This window comes from Marmota monax, unplaced genomic scaffold (assembly GCF_021218885.2).
Source record: "Marmota monax isolate L192 unplaced genomic scaffold, Marmota_monax_Labrador192_F-V1.1 WCK01_AAM20220418_F8-fsc00015, whole genome shotgun sequence".
Lineage (NCBI taxonomy): Eukaryota > Metazoa > Chordata > Mammalia > Rodentia > Sciuridae > Marmota > Marmota monax.
In genome coordinates, this window is record NW_026692194.1 from 4,323,292 (window position 1) to 4,343,537 (window position 20,246).

At 34.4% G+C, this 20,246-nt stretch overlaps 1 protein-coding gene across 6 annotated transcripts in view; it reads right to left on the reverse strand.

Annotated features, from left to right (window-relative positions):
* The window catches only part of Aftph (aftiphilin), a 63,421-nt gene that overhangs the window by 29,438 nt on the left and 13,737 nt on the right, over window positions 1-20,246 (reverse strand). For 3 of the 6 annotated variants that reach the window (XR_006846838.2, XM_046422922.2, XM_046422888.2), the window contains exon 2: window positions 10,042-12,005. Coding sequence is in view for 5 of the 6 variants with exons in the window: in XM_046422922.2 (XP_046278878.1) it covers window positions 10,042-11,973 (1,932 nt within the window). In the remaining variant the exon portion in view is untranslated. Of the gene's footprint in view, window positions 1-10,041; window positions 12,006-17,080; window positions 17,198-18,087; window positions 18,193-20,246 lie in introns of all 6 variants that reach the window. The other 3 variants (XM_046422898.2, XM_046422904.2, XM_046422912.2) reach the window with 3 other exon arrangements.

Below are 20,246 nucleotides of genomic sequence, written 5' to 3' on the forward strand. Positions count from 1 at the left end.
ATTACTTTTAAAAGGATCAGATAACTTCCTAATTGGAAACCTGATAAGCACTGGCTCCTCCTGGACATGAAAGGTAAATAAAAAACTAACATATGGCCAAATTTTATTTCTCTGTAAATTAAATCTTTCTTGTATCTTCTCTGTTATCTTTTTAAAGGGCAGAGTAGGAAGCTTACCACCTGGAGAAAGAAATGACCCTAAAACATACTAAATCAGCTGGGCATTATTACATATAAAGCGTAACTATGAAGAAATTCTCAAATGAGTGGAAAGTACTTGAGAAAAAGAAACACATTAATCACCTTAATTTACTTCTTCTACAACCTTTTCCCACAAAAGATATAAATTACATGAACATTTTTAAAGATCGTTTCATATATCTTTAGGGTTAGATCTAAAATTTGACTGCTTCAGATCTTTTGTTGAATGAGATAGAGTCAGAGCTGGCAATCTTTTCAATATAAAGTCAAAGAATAAACATTTTGGGTTTTGCAGTCCATTCATAAACAAATGTGGGTATGTTCCAGTGAAACTTTATTTGCAAAAACAGGCAGGACAGATTTGTCCCCTGGGCCATACTTTGCCAACCCCTGAAGTAAAGCAATAAGTAAATATCAAATAACCAGAATCCACTAACAGCATCACCAAGAAAGCAGTTAACAGAATTAACAAAGGTTTTGATAAATTTAAATTTGTTCTGGCATTTTTACTTTAAAAAGTATATCAACTTCCAACTCTCCATGAGATCAATTTAATGGTAAGGGCATCCTATAAAAATAATTTTTTACTACTATCTTGTTCATGGCAACAAATGATGCCAAATTTAATTTATTACTAGTTAATTCCAGTAAGTAAATGCATGATATAATTACAACACTTTGATAGAAGGCTACAGACCCAGGGGCTTATGATTCACTTATAACCTGGAGATATCTAGGTCTACCAGTGTGTGTTGAGGTGGCAACTTTGATCATTTCTACTCCCCTTATACAGATGATACTTTAATGGCAGCCTACTCAGGAATAAAACAGAGTTAAAACTAGGCTCAAGGTGCTGGAATGTAGCTCTGTGGTACAGCGTTTGCCTAGTATGTGTGATTACCCGGAGTTCAGTCCTCAACACACACACATACACAGAAAACCAACCAACCAAACACACACTAGACTCAAAGCTCACTAAGAAAGTTTCTCTAATGAAACTCAGTCAATTAATTTCTACCATATTAGGATATAATAAAAAATTAAATCCAAATACTTTGTTTCCTTCCCAAGATCTTCCTGTTGAGTATATATGGATGGGGGAGAAAACACCTAGTTTTCAAGTATCTGTTCTTCAAAGAGCCTCTTATTTAAAGAGAATCTGTAACTGCTTCTCTTGCAGATTTTAAACTTTGGATATTGGTGATTGGCATTTGTGAGTTAAGTCTCAATTATATTATGAAACACAAAGTGTACAAAGCATACAGTAGATGCATTTAAGAGTAATTTGCTTCCCCCAAAGCACAATAAATTTAAAAGTTCAAAAATATAATGGAACATAGTCCCAATAACTTGGTAAGTAGAACAGGTTACAAGAATACAACACATATGATACTCAGAAAAAGAGAAACTAATCTACCATAAAAAACAGAGTCGTTTGTGTCTTTCAAGACAGATTTTCCAAGAAACTGTAAACAAACACTAATTAAGAAAATAAAAAACAAACAAAAAATTGTTAGTTTGAGCAAAATATTGAGTATCTCTTAGCAAACTAGTCAATAAAGTAAAATATTATACTTGGATTTGTTCTAACATTTATGAATAAAAAGGAATTTTGTTTATATTACTTCTGTTTCTCTACACAGAAGTTTACTCCTGGTTTTGATTCAATGGTAGCACTGTTCATTCTTTTGGTGGTGGTGCTGGGGGTTAAACTCAGGGCCTTGTGCATGTAAGGCAAGCACTCTACCAACTGAACTATAGTTATAACTCAGCCCTCATTTTTTTTTAAGTTTGTAGCTGAATTACTCAGAAAAAGGTTACATTGAATAGTGTCATTTATTAATATATTCCAGTATATAAAGAATGTATTAGATGTAAAATTCCAAAAAAATATATCTTATTATTTAGAATTAGTGATCAAGTCTGACTAGCTGATCTCTGCTTTCCTTACGCAGATAAGGCAGCAAATATAAAGCAAACAAAATCAGTATAACCCATTTCAGGAAAGTGAGAAACTAAATTCAACAAAAGATCAAAAGATGTTCTTTGGGGGCTGGGGATGTGGCTCAAGAGGTAGCGAGCTCGCCTGGCATGCTTGCGGCCCAGGTTCGATCCTCAGCACCACATACAAACAAAGATGTTGTGTCCGCCGAAAATTAAAAAATAAATATTTAAAAAATTCTCTCTCTCTCTCTTAAAAAAAAAAAAAAAGATCAGTGTGCGGGTGACCACATCCACTGACCATTTCTTTAAAAAAAAAAAAAAAAAAAAGATGTTCTTTGAATATACTCAAACTGTAAAAGCCTTATTTGGTGCACTATAGTTTTGGTTTAATGTTTACATAGTGTTTCCCATGAGCCAGGCATTATTCTAAATTCCTTAAAAATACCAGCTCATTGAAGTTTCATAAGAACCATACGAGGAAAGTAACAATATTATTTCCATTTTTTGGATGAGAAAAATGGAGCAGGGAGAAGTTAAATTAACTTGCTTCTGGTCACGTGCAGATTAAATGGGGAAGTTGAATCCTAAATCAGGAGGCATAGTCTCAGAGTAGGTGCTCTTAAACCACTATAATATGTTGTTATCAAAGCAGTTCTAGGTTTAATTTCTGAAAATTACAGGAGTGTTGAGGGAATGAACTATGTTTTATTCTTGAGTTTCTAGTATTGAGGTTTCTGCCTACTGTTAGTATAGGAATCCTAACTAAATCAAAGTGCTTTGGGATGGGGGGAAAGCACTTTTGTTTAGGATTGTTAAGGGCATCATAGTTCTATTTATGAAAGTATATCTTATTATAAGCCATCTAAATCATCATTTTATTTTATTGAGTACCGGGGATTGAACTCAGGGGCACTCCACCACTGAGCCACATCCCCAGACCTATTTTGTATTTTATTTAGAAACAAAGGTCTCAGTGAACTCGCCATCCTCCTGCCTCAGCCTCCTGAGCTGCTGGGATTACAGGCATGCACCACTGTCCCCAGCTCTAAATCATTCTTGTATGTAGGTAGAACATATTTATATAATTATAATGTATTGATAACAATAGTCTAATGCTTTCTATGTGATTTACTATGCTTAACGCTGGACATATAACACTTGAGGAATCTTCTAAAAGAAACACCTCAGATAAGTATTACTGTCTCTACGTTACAGATAAACAAACTGAAAACTCAGGGAACTTTAATTAATCAGAGTTTTAGTACTGGTACTGTGCATAGCAAGAATTTGACCCAAAGTCTGACTCCAAGGCCTACATTCCTTTCACCAAATCATGCTTTTACTTAAATTTTGTGATCTTTCAAACATTTCCAGCCATTAGACAATGGATCCCTTGTTAAGTACTGTGATGATGATCGTATTTAAAAAAGCAAACCATTTCATCTAACAGTTGTAAACATTTACCAAAGAGTCAGTGTTGCATTCTAAATGAATATGAAGGTAATAAGTGCACACACACTTAGCAGTCTAAATATTTACCTGAGGCCACAGTATTAACTAAATGGCACACTAAGTACAAAAATATTCACACAAATTACCTGCATTTTAAATACCTTTAACTCCAAAGTATAAAAAAGAGAAAACGTCATTGTTTCTCCCTTAACTCCATGGAATAAGGAAACTGGTGATGGGTTAGCTGAATACCAGTTTATATAAATCATGTCATTCCACGTACACATGTACCAAATTCTAAGTCTGACAAACAGGAGCACATCTGGCTATTAAACACTTTAAGAAATGGGACTCTGATAAATGTAGGGTTGAAAAATCAAATACTCTTCAAGGCAGGTGCCAGACTTCCCTTTTATTTTTCCTTAGTATTCAATGCTATGAAACCAATTAGTTCAGGAAGTCTGCTATTGCGCAAAAGTGCACTTAGGTTCATATGCATTCCTATCTGTCAAAACCATTCTGAAAATGAGAACTAGCCCAAAGCAGGAGCTTTTTCTCTCAAAATAGCTTGAAAGGTGAGTATGTTGCCAAGAGCCAGAACTAGAGGTACTGCTCCACAAATTTTGATTTGTCTCTCTCTCTCTTTCCATGGTTAACCAACAATATAGTTAGCAACACTATTTCCTGCACCTTTGAGAACCATTTCTCAAGAAGTTTGTTTCTGAGGTTATTCAGTAACAGTTAACATACACTGAGCACTATGTACAAAGTGCTGTGCTAAGCATCTTTACAGGCATAATTTCATTTATCCTCATAACAAAAGTTTTAAAGTCAGTACAATAATATTCTTGTATGCCCCCCCCCCCCATTCAGGCTGGGCATTGAACACAAGAACTCATAAATGCTAGGCAAGCACTCTATTATTGAGCTCACCCATTGCTGATAGTATTATTCTATAAATCTTGAGGCTCAGGGAAGTTGCTCATGTAAGTTACTCCAAATCCCTGGAACTAACACCATGACTACAGAACCTTCTTTTAATTACTATGCCATATACCTAGGGTCCATGACACTTTTAGGGGCCCACAAAAATGTTTTAGTATTTAATATTAATAATAATCATATTTACTTAAAGTCATAAAATATAATTTAAAAAATCTTTTATGGAGAAGAAGTTTATGAAAGTCATAATGCAACCCTTGGCTATACCACAGCTCCAAAGGTTCACACGCTACCTCAGCCACTCGAGTAGCTGGGATTACAGATGTGTGCCACAGCACCCAATCACCCAATGGCATAATTAATCAAAGGGTGCAAAACATTATACATAAATTCACTTTTACTCATTCCCAGTTCTGTCATCTTTCTATGTCTGGGGATAGAGAAGAAAGTCCTATGGTATATAAGCAGTCATTTCTTCTATTGGTGCAAATAAGCTGTATTATCTAATGCATACTCAAATGGTATGTTTTAGTCACAAACAGGTTACAGGTTTTCCAAAATCCTGAAGCAATATATGGACATATGGTATTCCCTCTTGGGATGATAATTTTATTCATCAACTTGACTCACCCATGGGGTGTCCAGACGTTTGATCAAATATATGAGTGTGTTTCTGGATGTGATCAACATTTGGATTTAGACTGGAAGACTAAATAAAGCAGACTGTCCTCTCTAACATGAGTGGCCCTTGTCCTATCAATCAAAGACCTGAATAGAACAAAAACACTGAGTAAGAGGGAACTAGTCCTACCTGACTTTCTGAATAGTGACATCAATCTTTTCCTGCCTTTGGACTTAAGTGAAAAATTGGTTCTTCTCTTTTTTGGGGGTGAGTAGGTGTGGGTACTGGGGATTTAACCCAGGGGTACTTTACCATTGAACCACATTCCTAGCCTTTTTATTTCTGACGCAGAGTTTGCTTAGTTGCTTAAAGCCTAGCTAAGTAGCCGAGCCTGGTCTCAAAACTTGCGATCCACCTGACTCAGCCTCCTGAGTCACTGAGATTACAGGTGTGCATCTCCATACCATTGGCTCTACTAGTTCTCAGGCCTTCACATCAGAATGGAACTGTATCAGCTCTCGAGTCTCCAGCTTCCTGACTCTATTTTGGGACTTCACACTCTCCAATCAATTAATTTATTCCTTCCTTCTTTCCCTCCCTCTCCCTCCCTTGCTCCCTTCCTCCTTCCTTCCACTAATCCCCCCCTCCCCCCGCAATCCCATTTATTGGTTCTCTTTCTCTGGAGAACCAAATACATCTCGATTTTATAAATGACTACATTGAGGTATAAAATGATAAATTATATCACAAATCTAATTCACCTTTCCAGAGGGGTACATAAAAACCAGCACCTTAGGAGTCTATCTAGATTCTGCTTCTTAGGCAACTCAAGTGCCTATCTCCTTTAAAGTACATATTTAAGATAACTGTTAAAATTCCTTCATATTTCCAGTTAGTTTTCCTTTCTTGCTTAGGAACAGAAGTTGATTAATGCCAATAGTTTCAATATTGATAGCATTAGGTCTTGCACTTAAGTGGACCTTTAGAAGAAACATAAAATCCACTGAGTAATTTAATCTTCCATTTAAGAGGATACCTTATGTCTTACCACTATTAAAAATTAAGTAAGATATCAAGTACAATCTACACCTGTATACTCACCAATTCCTAATTTCAAGCTATCTAAAAAGAGGGACTAATTTACCAAGTTCAAAAAAGATGATCTGCTCTTTTTGCACAATTTCTGGATAAATCTAATAAGGGTATTTCTATCTATTTTAGAACTAAAGACCAGAATGTCAAATTTTCTGAGGGAAAAATAGCAAAAGGAAATGCTGTCCAAATAAGGAAAGCAAAGATCCTTAAAGGCCAAAATCTTAAAGTCTTAGTTTCTTTGTTGCTTGCTTTTATTTCAATCATAAGTCCAAATGTTCACCCACAGAAGAGAAAACTGGCACACAATCTTAGGTAAATGATTAAACAACAAGTTGAAAATGCAGAATTGGTTATATTCCATTGGAGAATGTGGACTTTCTGGTTGGAAAAAAAAAAAAAAAAAAAAACACCCAGAAATTTAACCTCAAAATAGCACAAACCAAAGAATTAGTGATTTTCTTCTTTTCCTTTTTTGTGACATTCTTAGTTTTTACATCTTTCAAATCTTCCTTTTCCCAGTAGTATTACAAATTAGATGGCTAATAACAAAAAATGATTTATAGCCTCTCTTTCTAGAGGAATTTTTAATATAAAGATTATTTAACAATTACCTAAATTCTCAAGTAACATTCAAAGTGATATTTTAAAAACTTATAAAAGTTCAGAGTGCAATGTAATGCTTATGACATTATCTCTTTCACCCATACAGCTAAGAAAAAGGCATCTTGGCTATTTTAATCAAAATTCCTTTCTAAAACATTAAAAGGCTAAAAAAATAGAAAATGTTTAAATAACATTATAATTATCTTTTGAGGGAAAACAAAAGATAAGGAGGATTTGCTGTGCTTGTTATTTTTGTTTTGTTTTAAATCTTAGCCCAAAAATTAAGAATAGGGCTGGGGTTGTGGCTCATGGTAGAGCACTTGCCTAGCATGTGAGAGGCACTGGGTTCGATTCTCAGCACCACATACAAATATATGAATAAAATAAAAATACATTGATGTTTAAAAAAAAAAAAGGAAAGAAAAGTTTTGACCTCTTTGTGATTTGTAAAATGGAGATTTTTTTTTTTTTTTTTTTGCAGTGCTGGGATTGGATCTAGGGCCTCGAGCATGCTATGCAAGTGCTCTGCTACTGAGCTACACCTCTAGTCTACTACTTGTCTTTTTCCAGTTCCCCCACTCTACTACTTGTCATTCATAAGAATGTTAAAAGAGAATGAAATATATCAGATTCTGAGTTCTCAGAAAAAAATTATTCACTAAAAGGATAATATCTTTTTTCTCAGTAATGAGGTATGCTGGACCAGTGGCTGACAATTAATTTGACTGAGAACATTTTTTGAGTTTGAAAAATTTCTTGATTGAATTTTCCCCACCTAAGTAACAAATAATTGCAATAAGCCTGAGAAAGATATATTTATTGAAACTTTATTTATGGTAGTGTAAGTTCATAGTAGACTTTAAAAAAAAAGGTGCTAAAAAATATGGACCTGGATGTTACATACCAAATATAGTGAAAAGTGGGAAAAAACCTGAAATGACACCTATATTTGTTTGATTTTACAAAACAAAGAACTGCCTTCCACCTCTGTTTAACTGAATTAATTGAGCTCTGAATTCTAAAATACTCTAAAAGACCCTCACAACGTTCCGCTAAGCACAATTTGGACAAAATCACTTGACAGCATTCTCTTTGGGCCACTAATTGTATGTAGGTAAGATTTAAGAGGAATAAATCATTTCAATTTTGCCATTAAAAGACCTAATGTTTACTGTCATTAATATGTGAGGATTTCTATTCTGTCCTGGACACTGCAACAACTAAAAGAAGCATTTAGAGAAAACTGTTAGTAAACCCAATCCCTTCCAAGGACTAGATTAATGTACCATAAATAAAGTTTCAATAATTATATCTGGTCTTGTCAAATGGTAAGACATACCATTTGAGTATGCATTTGATGTTCTGGTCTTCAGTTCTAAGGTTTAAAAACTAAGATAATTACAATGTTATTTAAACATCAGAATCTGAAAGCCAAGAAGAAAGTACAGGCTACGATTCTCCTTTACAACAGCAGGATAAGAATCAAGGTCACTGTTTAATCTTTATCCACTACTGACTCAGTAACTTAGCAGGGTATACCTATTTCCATACCTCAACTTTCTTCCCAAACTTCCTCCAGTTCCTTCCAGAGTTTTTCCTCCCCAACATCCATCTCCAAATTCTGTCATTCTGTATAACCCATTCAGCAAAAAACAAAAGTCTAGGGCTAAGGTTGTAGCTCAGTGGTAGAGTACTTGCCTAGCATGTGTGAGGCACTGGGTTTGATCCTCAGCACCACATAAAAATAAACACAATAGATACTGTGTCCATGTATAACTAAAAAATATTAAATAAATAAAATAAAGATACTATGTTCACCTACAACTAAAAATTAAAAAAAAAAAAAAAACAAGAAAAGAAAAGAAAAAAAAAAGTCTAAGGCCTGAGTCAAACAAATCTTGGAAAGTCTTAATGCATCTTGCCAAATATATGTAGCTTTTGTTTAATTTTTACCAAATATAATCATGCTACAAAATCTTCATTTTCTATTTTTTCACTTATTATCCAAAACCATAAAGCTTTTAAGAAGCTGAGTCAAGATTCAAACTCAGCTCTATCAGATTCCATGAAGCCCATTTCATGCTTTATTATCTCTTATATCCAGTTATCAAATTATAAATAAGTAACTTCAATCAACTTGTGTGATGCCAAAATTTCCTATTTGAAGGGATCATAATTTAAAAAATTCACTATCTGATGATGTTAAAAGTTCTAGGGCTATAAATTAAAGATCGTTCAATACCAATGTCATCCTATATGCTAGTAAGATGAAACTAAATAGTTTGCAAAGGGTTAGGTCAAAACCCAACAGTCTTCATTTTGCATTATAATTAGTTCACTTCCTGTTTAAAATTCCAAGGTTCTGCTTCAATAATAAATTACCTAACAGGAATAATACACATTAGTCAAACCATGTAATAACTGAACTAGCAAAGTAGACAATTCAGGCACCCAAAGCCAACTGAAAAATGATTAGCTGTGTACATCAACTGGTAATACCATAATTTCCCTAATATCTTTTTGTTAATTGGTTCTTTTTAGTTATACTTAATGTGTCAAAGGTATCAAAACAATGATGTATAACCATTTCAATTTACACACTTTGGAAATACTTCCAGTTGAAAATTGGTTTCTCAGCAAAAGATAACCAGAGAAATAAAGTTGTAGATTGCGAATTTACCCATAGTATCTTTCAAAAAAATCAAATGGGCACATTTCTGTAACTGTTATTCACATCTTAACATTTTTTTAATTTTTGCAGTACTCGAGATGGAACCCAGAGGGGTTCTACCACTGAGCTACATCCCCCAAGCCTTTTAATTTTTTATTTTGAGGCAGGTCTCCCTAAGTTGTTGAGGCTGCCCTTGACCTGGTGATCCTCTTGCTTTAGCCTCCCTGAGTCCCTAGGATTATGGTTATGCCACTACACCTGGAAAAACTGGCAAATTTCTATAACTCTTAAGAAAACTCACTGGGATAAATATCAAGTTTTAGTACTGGACTATTTATAATTTCTCAAAGGGTTGTAAAAATGTAACTAATCTACAAAGCAGGCAAGCATTACATATCATAAAGAGACTCCTTTAACAGGTACTCAATTGAAATAATATTTTTTAAAAAGCTGAATTGGAAGTCTTCACAGCAATTAATATGTCATAAAAAATAGAGAATATTAGTAAATACCTGAATGGAAGTGGCTGATTCCTGTAAATGGCCACTAGCAACTGCTCCTTTGGGAGTTGCTAAAGGGATACTGTACATCTTGGGGGTTCCTGGAATATCAACATTTTCATCTGTCCTATGTGACTGCCAGACTTCCTTTCGATGATGAGCTTCAGTGGCTTGCTGATCTCCAAAAGCAGCCCAGGAACAACCATCTTTTTGTTCATCCCCAAAAGCATTCCAATCTACAACTTGGCTAGGACCAGCTGAACTGAAGTCCGCAAAGTCATCAGAGTCTTGAAAAGCACTGCAGTCATCTTGAATATTTGGCACTGAATCAAAATCTCCAAACTCACTGTCTTGCCCATTTTTCAGTTCTGAAACAGGTTCAGTGCCTGTTCCACTAGACTTTCTTGCCAATTGACATTCCTCTGATAAACTATCAGAAGTCTGTTTCAGGTCTGAATCAGTAAATATCATTTCCTCCGGGTAAGAAGCAGTATTTGTATCCCCAAATTCTCCAAAGTCATCACTTGGTTCACTAAAATGTGGAAAGTGCTCTGAGGACTCTTCAAAAGTGACATCACTCATTGAATCTTGAGTACCAGTGACGAAAGGTGGAGTGGTGCCACTGGCTGTGCCAAAGTCACCAAAATCATCCTCATTAGTATCATTGCAAGTCACAAAATCATTACTACTATTACCATTTTTTACACTTACAGAATCATCCAAAACATTTTCTTCTGTAGGACCAATGTTTGGGATTTGGGAATTAGTAAACTTTCTACTTTCTTCTTTGGAAGAACCAAGTTCTTCATCAGCATCAAAAGTTTTAATAGAATCCATGCATAGGTCAGCACATTTTGAAGTAACTAAATGTAGTTTTTCCTCAGTTTTACATTGTTCTTTCCTAATGGCTTCTGAATTATCAGTCGAATCTACCAAATTCCAAGCCTTTGATTGATTATTTGAATTTAAAAATTCATCCTGTTGCAGCATTGGAAGGCCTTGTTTTTCAACACCAAAACTTCTGTTAGGTGCTATGCTTATTTCTGAAACACAAACCTGATCCTCTCCATCAGTGTCTCCTTTTTCATCAAAACTTTTAACCAAAGACACTTCTTTTACAGAATTCAGTTCATTGACTCTGTTAATTTTGTTGTTTTCCTGAATGGTTAGCGCATCTCTCTCATTTAAAACTGCACATCTTATTTCTTCTAGTTGTATCCTTTCCTTTTGGGAAAATGTGGCAAAATCTGCAAATTCCTCAGCAGGACTAGGTGCAAAGTCTAAATTATACTCAGTGCTATGAGTGCTCAGAGGCTTTTGTCCCTTTGAATCAGCTACATTGTCTAGATCATCTGTTCCCTGAGGATTTACAGTTTCCAACCCTGCAAACCCATTTGTTAGAATCTCCAGACAAGGAGGCTTTTCACCATTGCAGCTCTCTAACTGCTTGTTTTGATGAACAATGTTCATATCAGTTCTAAAATCTCCGGGAGTGAAACTTTCAGGTGTTCCAACATTCTGTCTCTGCTCTATTACTTTGTTTAAATCTCCTGGACTTTCCATGCCATCAGTAGAAGTATCTAAAGTTTTAGATGAAATAATTTCTTTGCTGGTGGTACAAAGTAAAACATCAGACTGACCTTTCATGGGAGTACAAAGTTCAGCAGTGATGTCCTTATCATTACCATTTTTAATGGACTTAAAGCTTGTAAGGCTATCTACATTTTCTGAGAAATCATGAATTGGCATAAAATGGTTTGAAGATACAAACTCTTCCTTAGGACGAGTATAATCTGGTGTATCAAAATCGACAAACCCTATGCCAGAAGGGCTGACTTCTGAAAATCCACCAAATTCCCCAAATTCATCATCATCATCATCCTCTGCTCCATTGTCTAGTGGTGGTGGGGATGAAGAGTACATTCGAATGATGTCTGGCTCCATTGTTTAGTTGCTTTCTAAGGATTAATTTATACCTGTTTAAAAAAAAAAGTTTTTGAGGGAAGAATTACATATAATAAAGTCTTTCAAAATTCTCTCAAAGCTACCTTAAAGCAATGCAAATTTACACTGCTCTACTTTGTATCTTTTTTTAAAAAAAATATTTTTTAGTTGTAGATGGACACAATACCTTTAATTTTATTAACTTATTTTTACATAGCGCTGACGATCAAACCCAGTGCCTCCCATGTGCTAGGCAAGTGCTCTGCCACTGAGCTACAATCCTAGCCCTCTATTTTGTATCTTTTAAACTATATTTCTCTAAGTGAGATTACACAGTTACAACATAGTGACAAAATATATTTCTTTTCTCTTTTAGCATGTTACCAATGTCTTTGGGAGTACATTAAAGAAATATGGGACTCCAAAAAAATTTGAATAGACATCTTTAAAAGTAACACCTACAAAGTTTTCTCTCAGGCACTTGCTTATTCTGTTAAATTCTCTTTCAAATTCACTGGGTACTCAGTGTTTGCCTTATGGATTTGTATGAATTCTCTATATATTAAGACATGAAAATCCTCAAATTGCTACAAATAATTCCTTCACTTTGCTTTTCAATGTTTATTTCTGAACCCAGGTTAACTTTTTAATACCTGAATTTTGAAGTTAGTTTAAGGCTCACAAGAACTTGCAAAAATAGTCAAGCTCTTGTATATTCTACCAGCTTCTCTCAATGCTAATAAACTATCATCATCAGATGCTCCTTGACTTATTATAGGTATACATCTCCAAAAACCCATCATAAGTTGAAATTATCATAAAGCAAAAATGCATTTAATACACCCAACCTACTGAACATCACAGCTTAGCAACACATTGCACTGTAGAGCAACACATATGGCTTGCTGTTGCTCATGAGAAAGTATCCTATTGCATATTGCTAGACCAGGAAAAGATCAAAATTCAAAATTCCAATTATACCTTCTACTAAATTCATACTGCTTTCACATCATCATAAAGTTGAAAAATTGTAAGTCAAACCATCATAAACTGAGGACTGTCTGTACCTGGTCAAACCAGGAAACAGACACCAGTACAATTCTATTAGCTTAGCTACAGGCCTTGTTTGGACTTCACCTGTTTTTTTCTTTTTTTGGTCCATGTGTAGTTTTATGAAATGTTATCATGTGTATCAATTAGTTATCACTACAACTGGGATAAGTTCAATGAACACAAAGAAACTCCCTCATGTTGCCCCTTAATAGTCACATCTATCTTTGGGGGTGGTGATCTCATGAACATCCAAGGGAAATCAGTAGGGCAGAAGAAAGGAACCATGGAAGAAAGAAGGGAAGGATTGAAAGGGGCAATATCTGGGAAATGACACTGGCTAAAAACACTGTCATATTGTGTGCATGTACAAATATGTAATAATGAATCCCACCATTACTGGTTGAAATTATAATGAACCAATAAAAAATATGGGAAAAAGTTATACCTTTGCTTAGATTTTAATCCTTGACAATCACTGATCTATTCTCTTTCATTATAATTTTGCTATATCAAGAGTGTTAGGTAAATGAAATTATGTAATATGCAAACCTTTGAAGCTGGCTTTTTTCATTCAGCCTAATGCCCTTGAGGGCCATACATGTTGCTGCACGTATTAATAGTTCATTCTTTTTATTGCTAAGTAGTCATCCATTATATAGCTGTACCACAGGTTGTCTATCCATTCACTTTATAGAGGACATCTGAGTTGTTTCAATATTTTTATAGTGCAAATAAGGCTTCTATGAACATACATACAAATTACTGTGTGAACATAAGTTTTCATTTCTCCAAAACATATATCTAGGAGTGTGAATGCTGGGTCAGATGTTATATTCAATTTCATAAAACTGCCAACCTGTTTTCCCAAGTTGATTTAATGAAGTCAAGTCAACTGATCTTTTTATTTGTGATTTTCTTCATTGTTTTACTAGTATGTAAGTGCAAGAATTCATAAATATTGACTTTTATTTGCCTGTATGTTTTAAAATTTACTTTTTTTAGTACATTAGAACTTATTTTGGTGTAGGATGTAAGCAAGGATCTGATTTTTTCCCCTAAATAATCAAGCAATAATCATAACCCCATTTGTTGAGTAATACTCCCCATACTCATTAATTTATGATGTCTCCTTTTTCATATACTTAATTCTTAAATGCAATCTGTCAGGGCTATTCTGTTCCTCTATACTAAGGATACAAGTCAGACGACATTAGAAGCAATGGAAGGACAATCAACCAAAATCCTAGAATAAAACTATCCCATAAATAATAAACTGATACTTCTTGAAACTCACAGTTGCTAAGTTAGATATATAAGGAAAATATCTGCTATAAAATATAACCAATTTTGCAAGCTAGAGAAAATTACTTTTTCCCAGTTCTTAAGTTTCCCCAGTTTTAGAGCCATGGTACTTAAAAATCACATAATGTAATTCATGAGATGAGGAAAATAAGGCCTATTGGTGGTAACTTTCCTAAAGTTCATATATCTGCTTAGTGGAGAATGGCTTTGGAATTTTGAAGAGGACCTTTGAGATCAGTGATGGGTCCAGTCACTGAGTTATTCTGAATGAAATATGCAAGCCAGAAAAAAGTAAAAGACAAAATTGTAATATTCCTACTTTAAATTATCTTCCTTATAAAATTAGCACCATAAATAAATAACTGCTTTAGCTCTGAGATACTGTTCTGCTGCTGATTTGAAAAGAATAAAACAATAAAAGGTACAGATAAGTACTATTTTCTTCTCTTGTCTAACATTTTGATAACTTTTCTCATACTCAATGTCCAAGGTAATTTGATCTTTAACAGTTTCTCCCTAATTAGGAAGTTCCTATTATTTAAACATATGCTGCCAATGTCAATGGGAGTATAGGAAAAGGGACTCCTGCACATACATACTGCTGTTGGGACCGTGAATAGTTTAAAAGCTTACAGAAGGCAATATGACTATACTATGCAAACTCTGAAAATCGAAAACCAAACTTATTATGCAGCCATTAACTGCATGATTCCTTTTTCTAAAATTTAAAAGCATTAATAATGATAAGGACATGTCAAAAGGACACAAAAGCCAAACTGGGGGAGGGGGGGGGTCCTTCTAGTAAAATCAGGGACAATTTAGTATTAAAATAAAGTCAAATAAATTATAACATACTGAATAAAATAACAATCTGAGTTCTCCCAAATATAAGCATATCAATGAATAAATCAAATGTTAGATGAAGAACAAGATAGTTGAATAGTTAATTCCCTACAATATAATTAATTACAAAGGGAAAAAGTATAACTTTACAGCAGTGAAGCCTGATACTCCCAGTGATCAAGGTGAATACTGAACTCATGTAGCACCTGATGAGATGTGATGAGAATAATACAGGACCATATCTGGAATATTCTTATCAAAAATATATAAACTGAATTAATGAGGAAACAAATCTAAAATGGGAGGCACTTTACAAACAAGTTGGCCTGTAATCTTTAAAAGTATAAGGTTATGAAAGTCAAGGAAAGAAAGACTGAAGAACTGTTTCAGATTGAAGATTAAAGAGACAACAGTAAATGCAATATTTGATTCTCAACTAGATCCCTTTCTATAAAAGGTCACTGTGATGATTGTGAAATTTGAAGTCCAAGGATTAGATAGAAGCAATGTTAATTTCTTGATTTTGATGAATTTGTGGTTATGTAAGAGAACACCTTAGGTCATAGGGAACATACACTAAAATATTTGGGAGTGATAGGGGCTTTAGTCTGGAGATCTACTCTCAAACTGTTCCAGAAAAAAATGTTGTTTGTATTGAACTTGCAAAAAAGTTTGTGACTGATTCAGAATAAAAAAATTAAAAGTATATTTAAAAACATTCAGGGAGAGTTGTGTACCTGCATTAGGTATGTACACTTTAAAATAAATGTACTTTAAGATAAATGTATTATTTACTTATGGAAATAATACTTAATTTTTTTAAAAAAATGTGGCTATATAGATAACATAATATCTGCCACTTTTAAGTGTATACTTCAGTGACATTAAGTACCTTTCATGTTGTACAACCATCACCACCATCTGTCTCTAGAAATGTATCATTTTATCTTCAAAAATATCAAAATGTCTTCTGTACTCATTAAACAATTACTCCCCAGGCTTATTTCACTTTACATAAAATCTTCAAAGTTCATCTGTTTTGTAGCATATCTCAGATCTTCACTCCTTTTTATGGGTGAATAATACTCTATTATATGTATTACCCTAACGTGTTTATTCATCAAAGGATACTCAGGTTGCTTCTACTTTATGGCTATTGTGAATAATGCTACCATGAACATTGGTGTACAATATCTTATTTTAAAACTTTTTTATTTTGAAATAACATTACAAAAAAGAGCATAAAGTCCTGTGTAACCCTTAAACCAGTTCCCAGAAATGGTATTCTATTATATAGCTACTATTATGGTTTACTATTATGGTTTAGATATGAGGTGTCCCCTCAAAAAACACATGTGTAAGACAATGCAAGAATGTTCAGAGGTGAAACAATTAGATTATGAGAACTATAACATAATCAGTAGATTAAATCCACTGATACGGATTAATTGTAGGCAGGTACGGTGCAGTTCCAGGAGGATCACCAGGGAAGTACCTTTGGGGTTTAAATTTTGTTCCTGGTGAGTGGAACATGTGCTCTCGCTTTCTCTGCATGCCCTTCTGCCGCAATGTTCTGCCTCACTTTGTTCCCACAGCAATGAAGTTGGCTATTTGTGGATTGAAACTGTGAGCGTTAAATAAACTTTTCCTTCTCTATGCAGTTTTTGTCAGGTCTTTTGGTGACAAGAAAAAAATTAACAACAACAACAACAACAACAAAAGCACAGTAGCAAAACCAGAAACTAACAGAGTTGGTATATTAATATTAACATTACTGTTAATATATCTAATTTTTATCTTTTTAAAAAAAGAACTTGCATTTATTTGTGTTTAGATTAGTTCTGTTCAACTTCATTCCCTACAGATTGCAAAACTAATCACCATTGTCAAGACACAGAACTGCCCCTACCTGTTCTCCGTCCTTGTCAACTGGCAATCACCAATCTGTTCTCTAGCTCCACAGTTTTGTCACTTCAAGAGAGCTATGTAATCTGTGAGGTTGACTTTTTTCACCCAGCACAATGCTCTTTTTAAAAAAAAAAAAAAAAAAATATATATATATATATATATATATATATTTATTTAGTTTTTAGTTTTACGTGGATATAATATTTTTATGTGGTGCTGAGGATCGAACCTAGTGCCTCACAGGTACGAGTACTCTACCACTTGAGCCACAATCCCAGACCCAAGTAGCACAATATTCTTGAGGTCTATCTTGGTTGTTGCATGTATCAATTGGTCAGTCCTTTTTACTGCTGAGTATTGTTTTGCTATCCAGATGTACTAGTTCATCCAACCATTTACCCATTGAAGGACACTGGGATTGTTACCAGTATTTTACTAAAAATACTATATATAATACAAATGCTAATAACATTCATGTTCAGGTTTTTGTATAAACATAAGTTGTCATTTTGCTGAGATAAATGATGATTGTGACTGCGGGGCACTAATGGTAAGTGCATGTTTAGTTTTATAAAAAGCTGCCAAACTATTTTCCAGTGTGTGTGTACCATCTTACATTCCTACAATACCTTATTTTTAAAGAACCATGTGTGATGTTTCTTTTTAGCAGAATCTGTTCATGGTAAAACTATAGCTTTTTCCAAAACACTGCTTCGTTTGAAAAATGGAATAATTTATTGGTTCAAGGCTTATTTCAAAATCAGTTGCTAATGCAAATATGAAATCTGAATCAGAAAACTTGTAACCAAGGCAACAACACAGGGAGTAGTTTCTCCTCCTCATGTACCTTGGCAAGGTACTCTATTTCCCCTTCTAGGTGACACAGGCTCTATTAGCCTTCCAGACTACAGACATTTGTATTTTTTAATACTGAGTCATCTACTGATAAGAAGAACTTGGGGTGCTGTGTACTCCTCTTCAGCAGGTCTTGGCTCTGGCCCAACTCACCTTCAGAAACCTAAGAGAATGTCAGTCTTTATAAGCTTCAGTCAACTACACAGTATGGTGGAGGCTCGAGGCTTTCCAGAAAATTCCTCTGTGTCCAGGCCAACTCTACTTAAAAGAAGCTTTATGTTAATTGAAGTATTACTTGTATAATGAATTTACAAATTAAGTTTGACTTAGATAATCTACTTTTTTAAACACAGAAAAGATGGGTTTTAAATAGCTACTTCTATTTAACAGGGGGAAAAAAAAAAGGATGGATGAGCTAGTTTAATACTGTGTCTGGCACAAAGCAAACTCAATAACTGTTTCTTCATCCTTTCTAATGGACTACTTAATCCACACAAGATGTCCCAATTAGTTATTCAATTTCTTTATAACCTGAACAAACAGGTGTGTATGTATGTATGTTTAAGGGTTATGGTTCAACTTGTTATTTTTATGTCTGTTTATTGCAAGACCTATTAGAGGGGAGTAAACAAGGCTATTGCCTTGGCAGTAGGGAACATTCAAGCCACAGAAAACACAAATAGTTCATACAAGGGTCTTATAATTACATAGTGAACTAAAAGGAGTTAGAGAAGGGAGACAGAATCAGGGAGGCTTGCTGTACATTGGAGATTTATCCATGGGACATCATATCCTTATAAAATGACTAGGAGACAATACAGGTGAATAACTATTTAAAAATGCAGGCCAAAGCAGACCTTCAGGTTGATAAACAGTGATTATCAAAGGGTTTGGGATCTGAGAATTCTGGTGTAGAAGGTCTAATATAGGGTCAGAACAGCAATAATCAGCAACAGACTTGAGTCCTAAACCAGATTAGTAGCCAGGGTGGTAGAGCACACAGTGGGTGAAGGGCATCAGTATTAATCTTCAATCAGAAAGAAGATGCACATAAGGACTGCTGGCTTCAAAAATGAAATAATCATGGAAAAGAAGAGACAGTGAGTCTGTTGGCTGAGAGCTCTGGATTCAAGAGATAAAGGAGGCTTAGGAAGGCAGAGGAAAGAAAGAAAGAGTCAAATATTATTTGACACTATTTGATGATTTAAAAATAGTTTTCTCAAGAACAAAAGTGGAGCACAAACTGCCAGATATTAAGTCTTGGTTTAAAGCCCCGTAGACACATGATAACAAAAATGTCACTGCTGTGAGGTAGGGAAAGGATGGACTTTTCAACAAGTGACCCTAGATTAGCTGCTTATCCACACATGGGGGGAAGTCTTTGATTCTACCTAACATAAAAATAAATACCTTTGACTCTATCTTACGTAAAAATAAACCTAGATAGATCAAAGACCCAAACAATAAAGGTAAAGAAATCAACCTTTCAGGAGATAAGATTATTTTCACCACCCTAGGGAAAGCAAAAATGCTTTAAACAAGATATAGAAAGCACTAACTGAAAAAAAAAAAAAAAAAGACTGATAAATTGGACTATATTAAAATTTCATCAAAAGAACATCATTAATAGAGTAAAATGGCAAAAAAACACTGTCTGGCTATTTGCAATACATGTAATTGTCAACTAACTCATATCCAGAATATACAAAGAATTTCTATAAAACAATGAAAAACAATCCAATAGAAAAATGGCCAAAATATCTGAACAGGTATTTCACAAAAGAGGATATCCAAAATGGCTGATAAGCATATGCAAAGTCAACAGGGGAATGCACATTAAGATCACAAGACACCACTACACACACACTAGAATGGCTAAAATTAAAACAAAGTTATTCTAACGATAGCCACTTTGGCAAGGTGCAACTAGAATTCTCATACTTTATTGATAAACTGTTCTATGCATTTTGGAAACTATTTGACAATATCTACTAAAAGAACATGTGGCATATTTTGTGCATTCAATAATTCAGTAATCATCACATTTTAACTCTAAGTCTATGCCTCAAACAAATGTAAGCCATTAAAAAATGTAAGCCAAGGGGTTGGGGGTTATAGCTCAGTGGCAGGGCACTTGCCTAGCATGTGTGAGGCACTGGGTTTGATCCTTTGCACCACTTAAACACATGCTGTCCATCTACAACTAAGAAAAAAAAAATTAAGTCAATACTTGTTTAATTTTAAAAGACCATTGAAGAAAATCCTTTAAGAAAAATATTTATAACTAAAGATACACTAAAGAGTAATTTTTA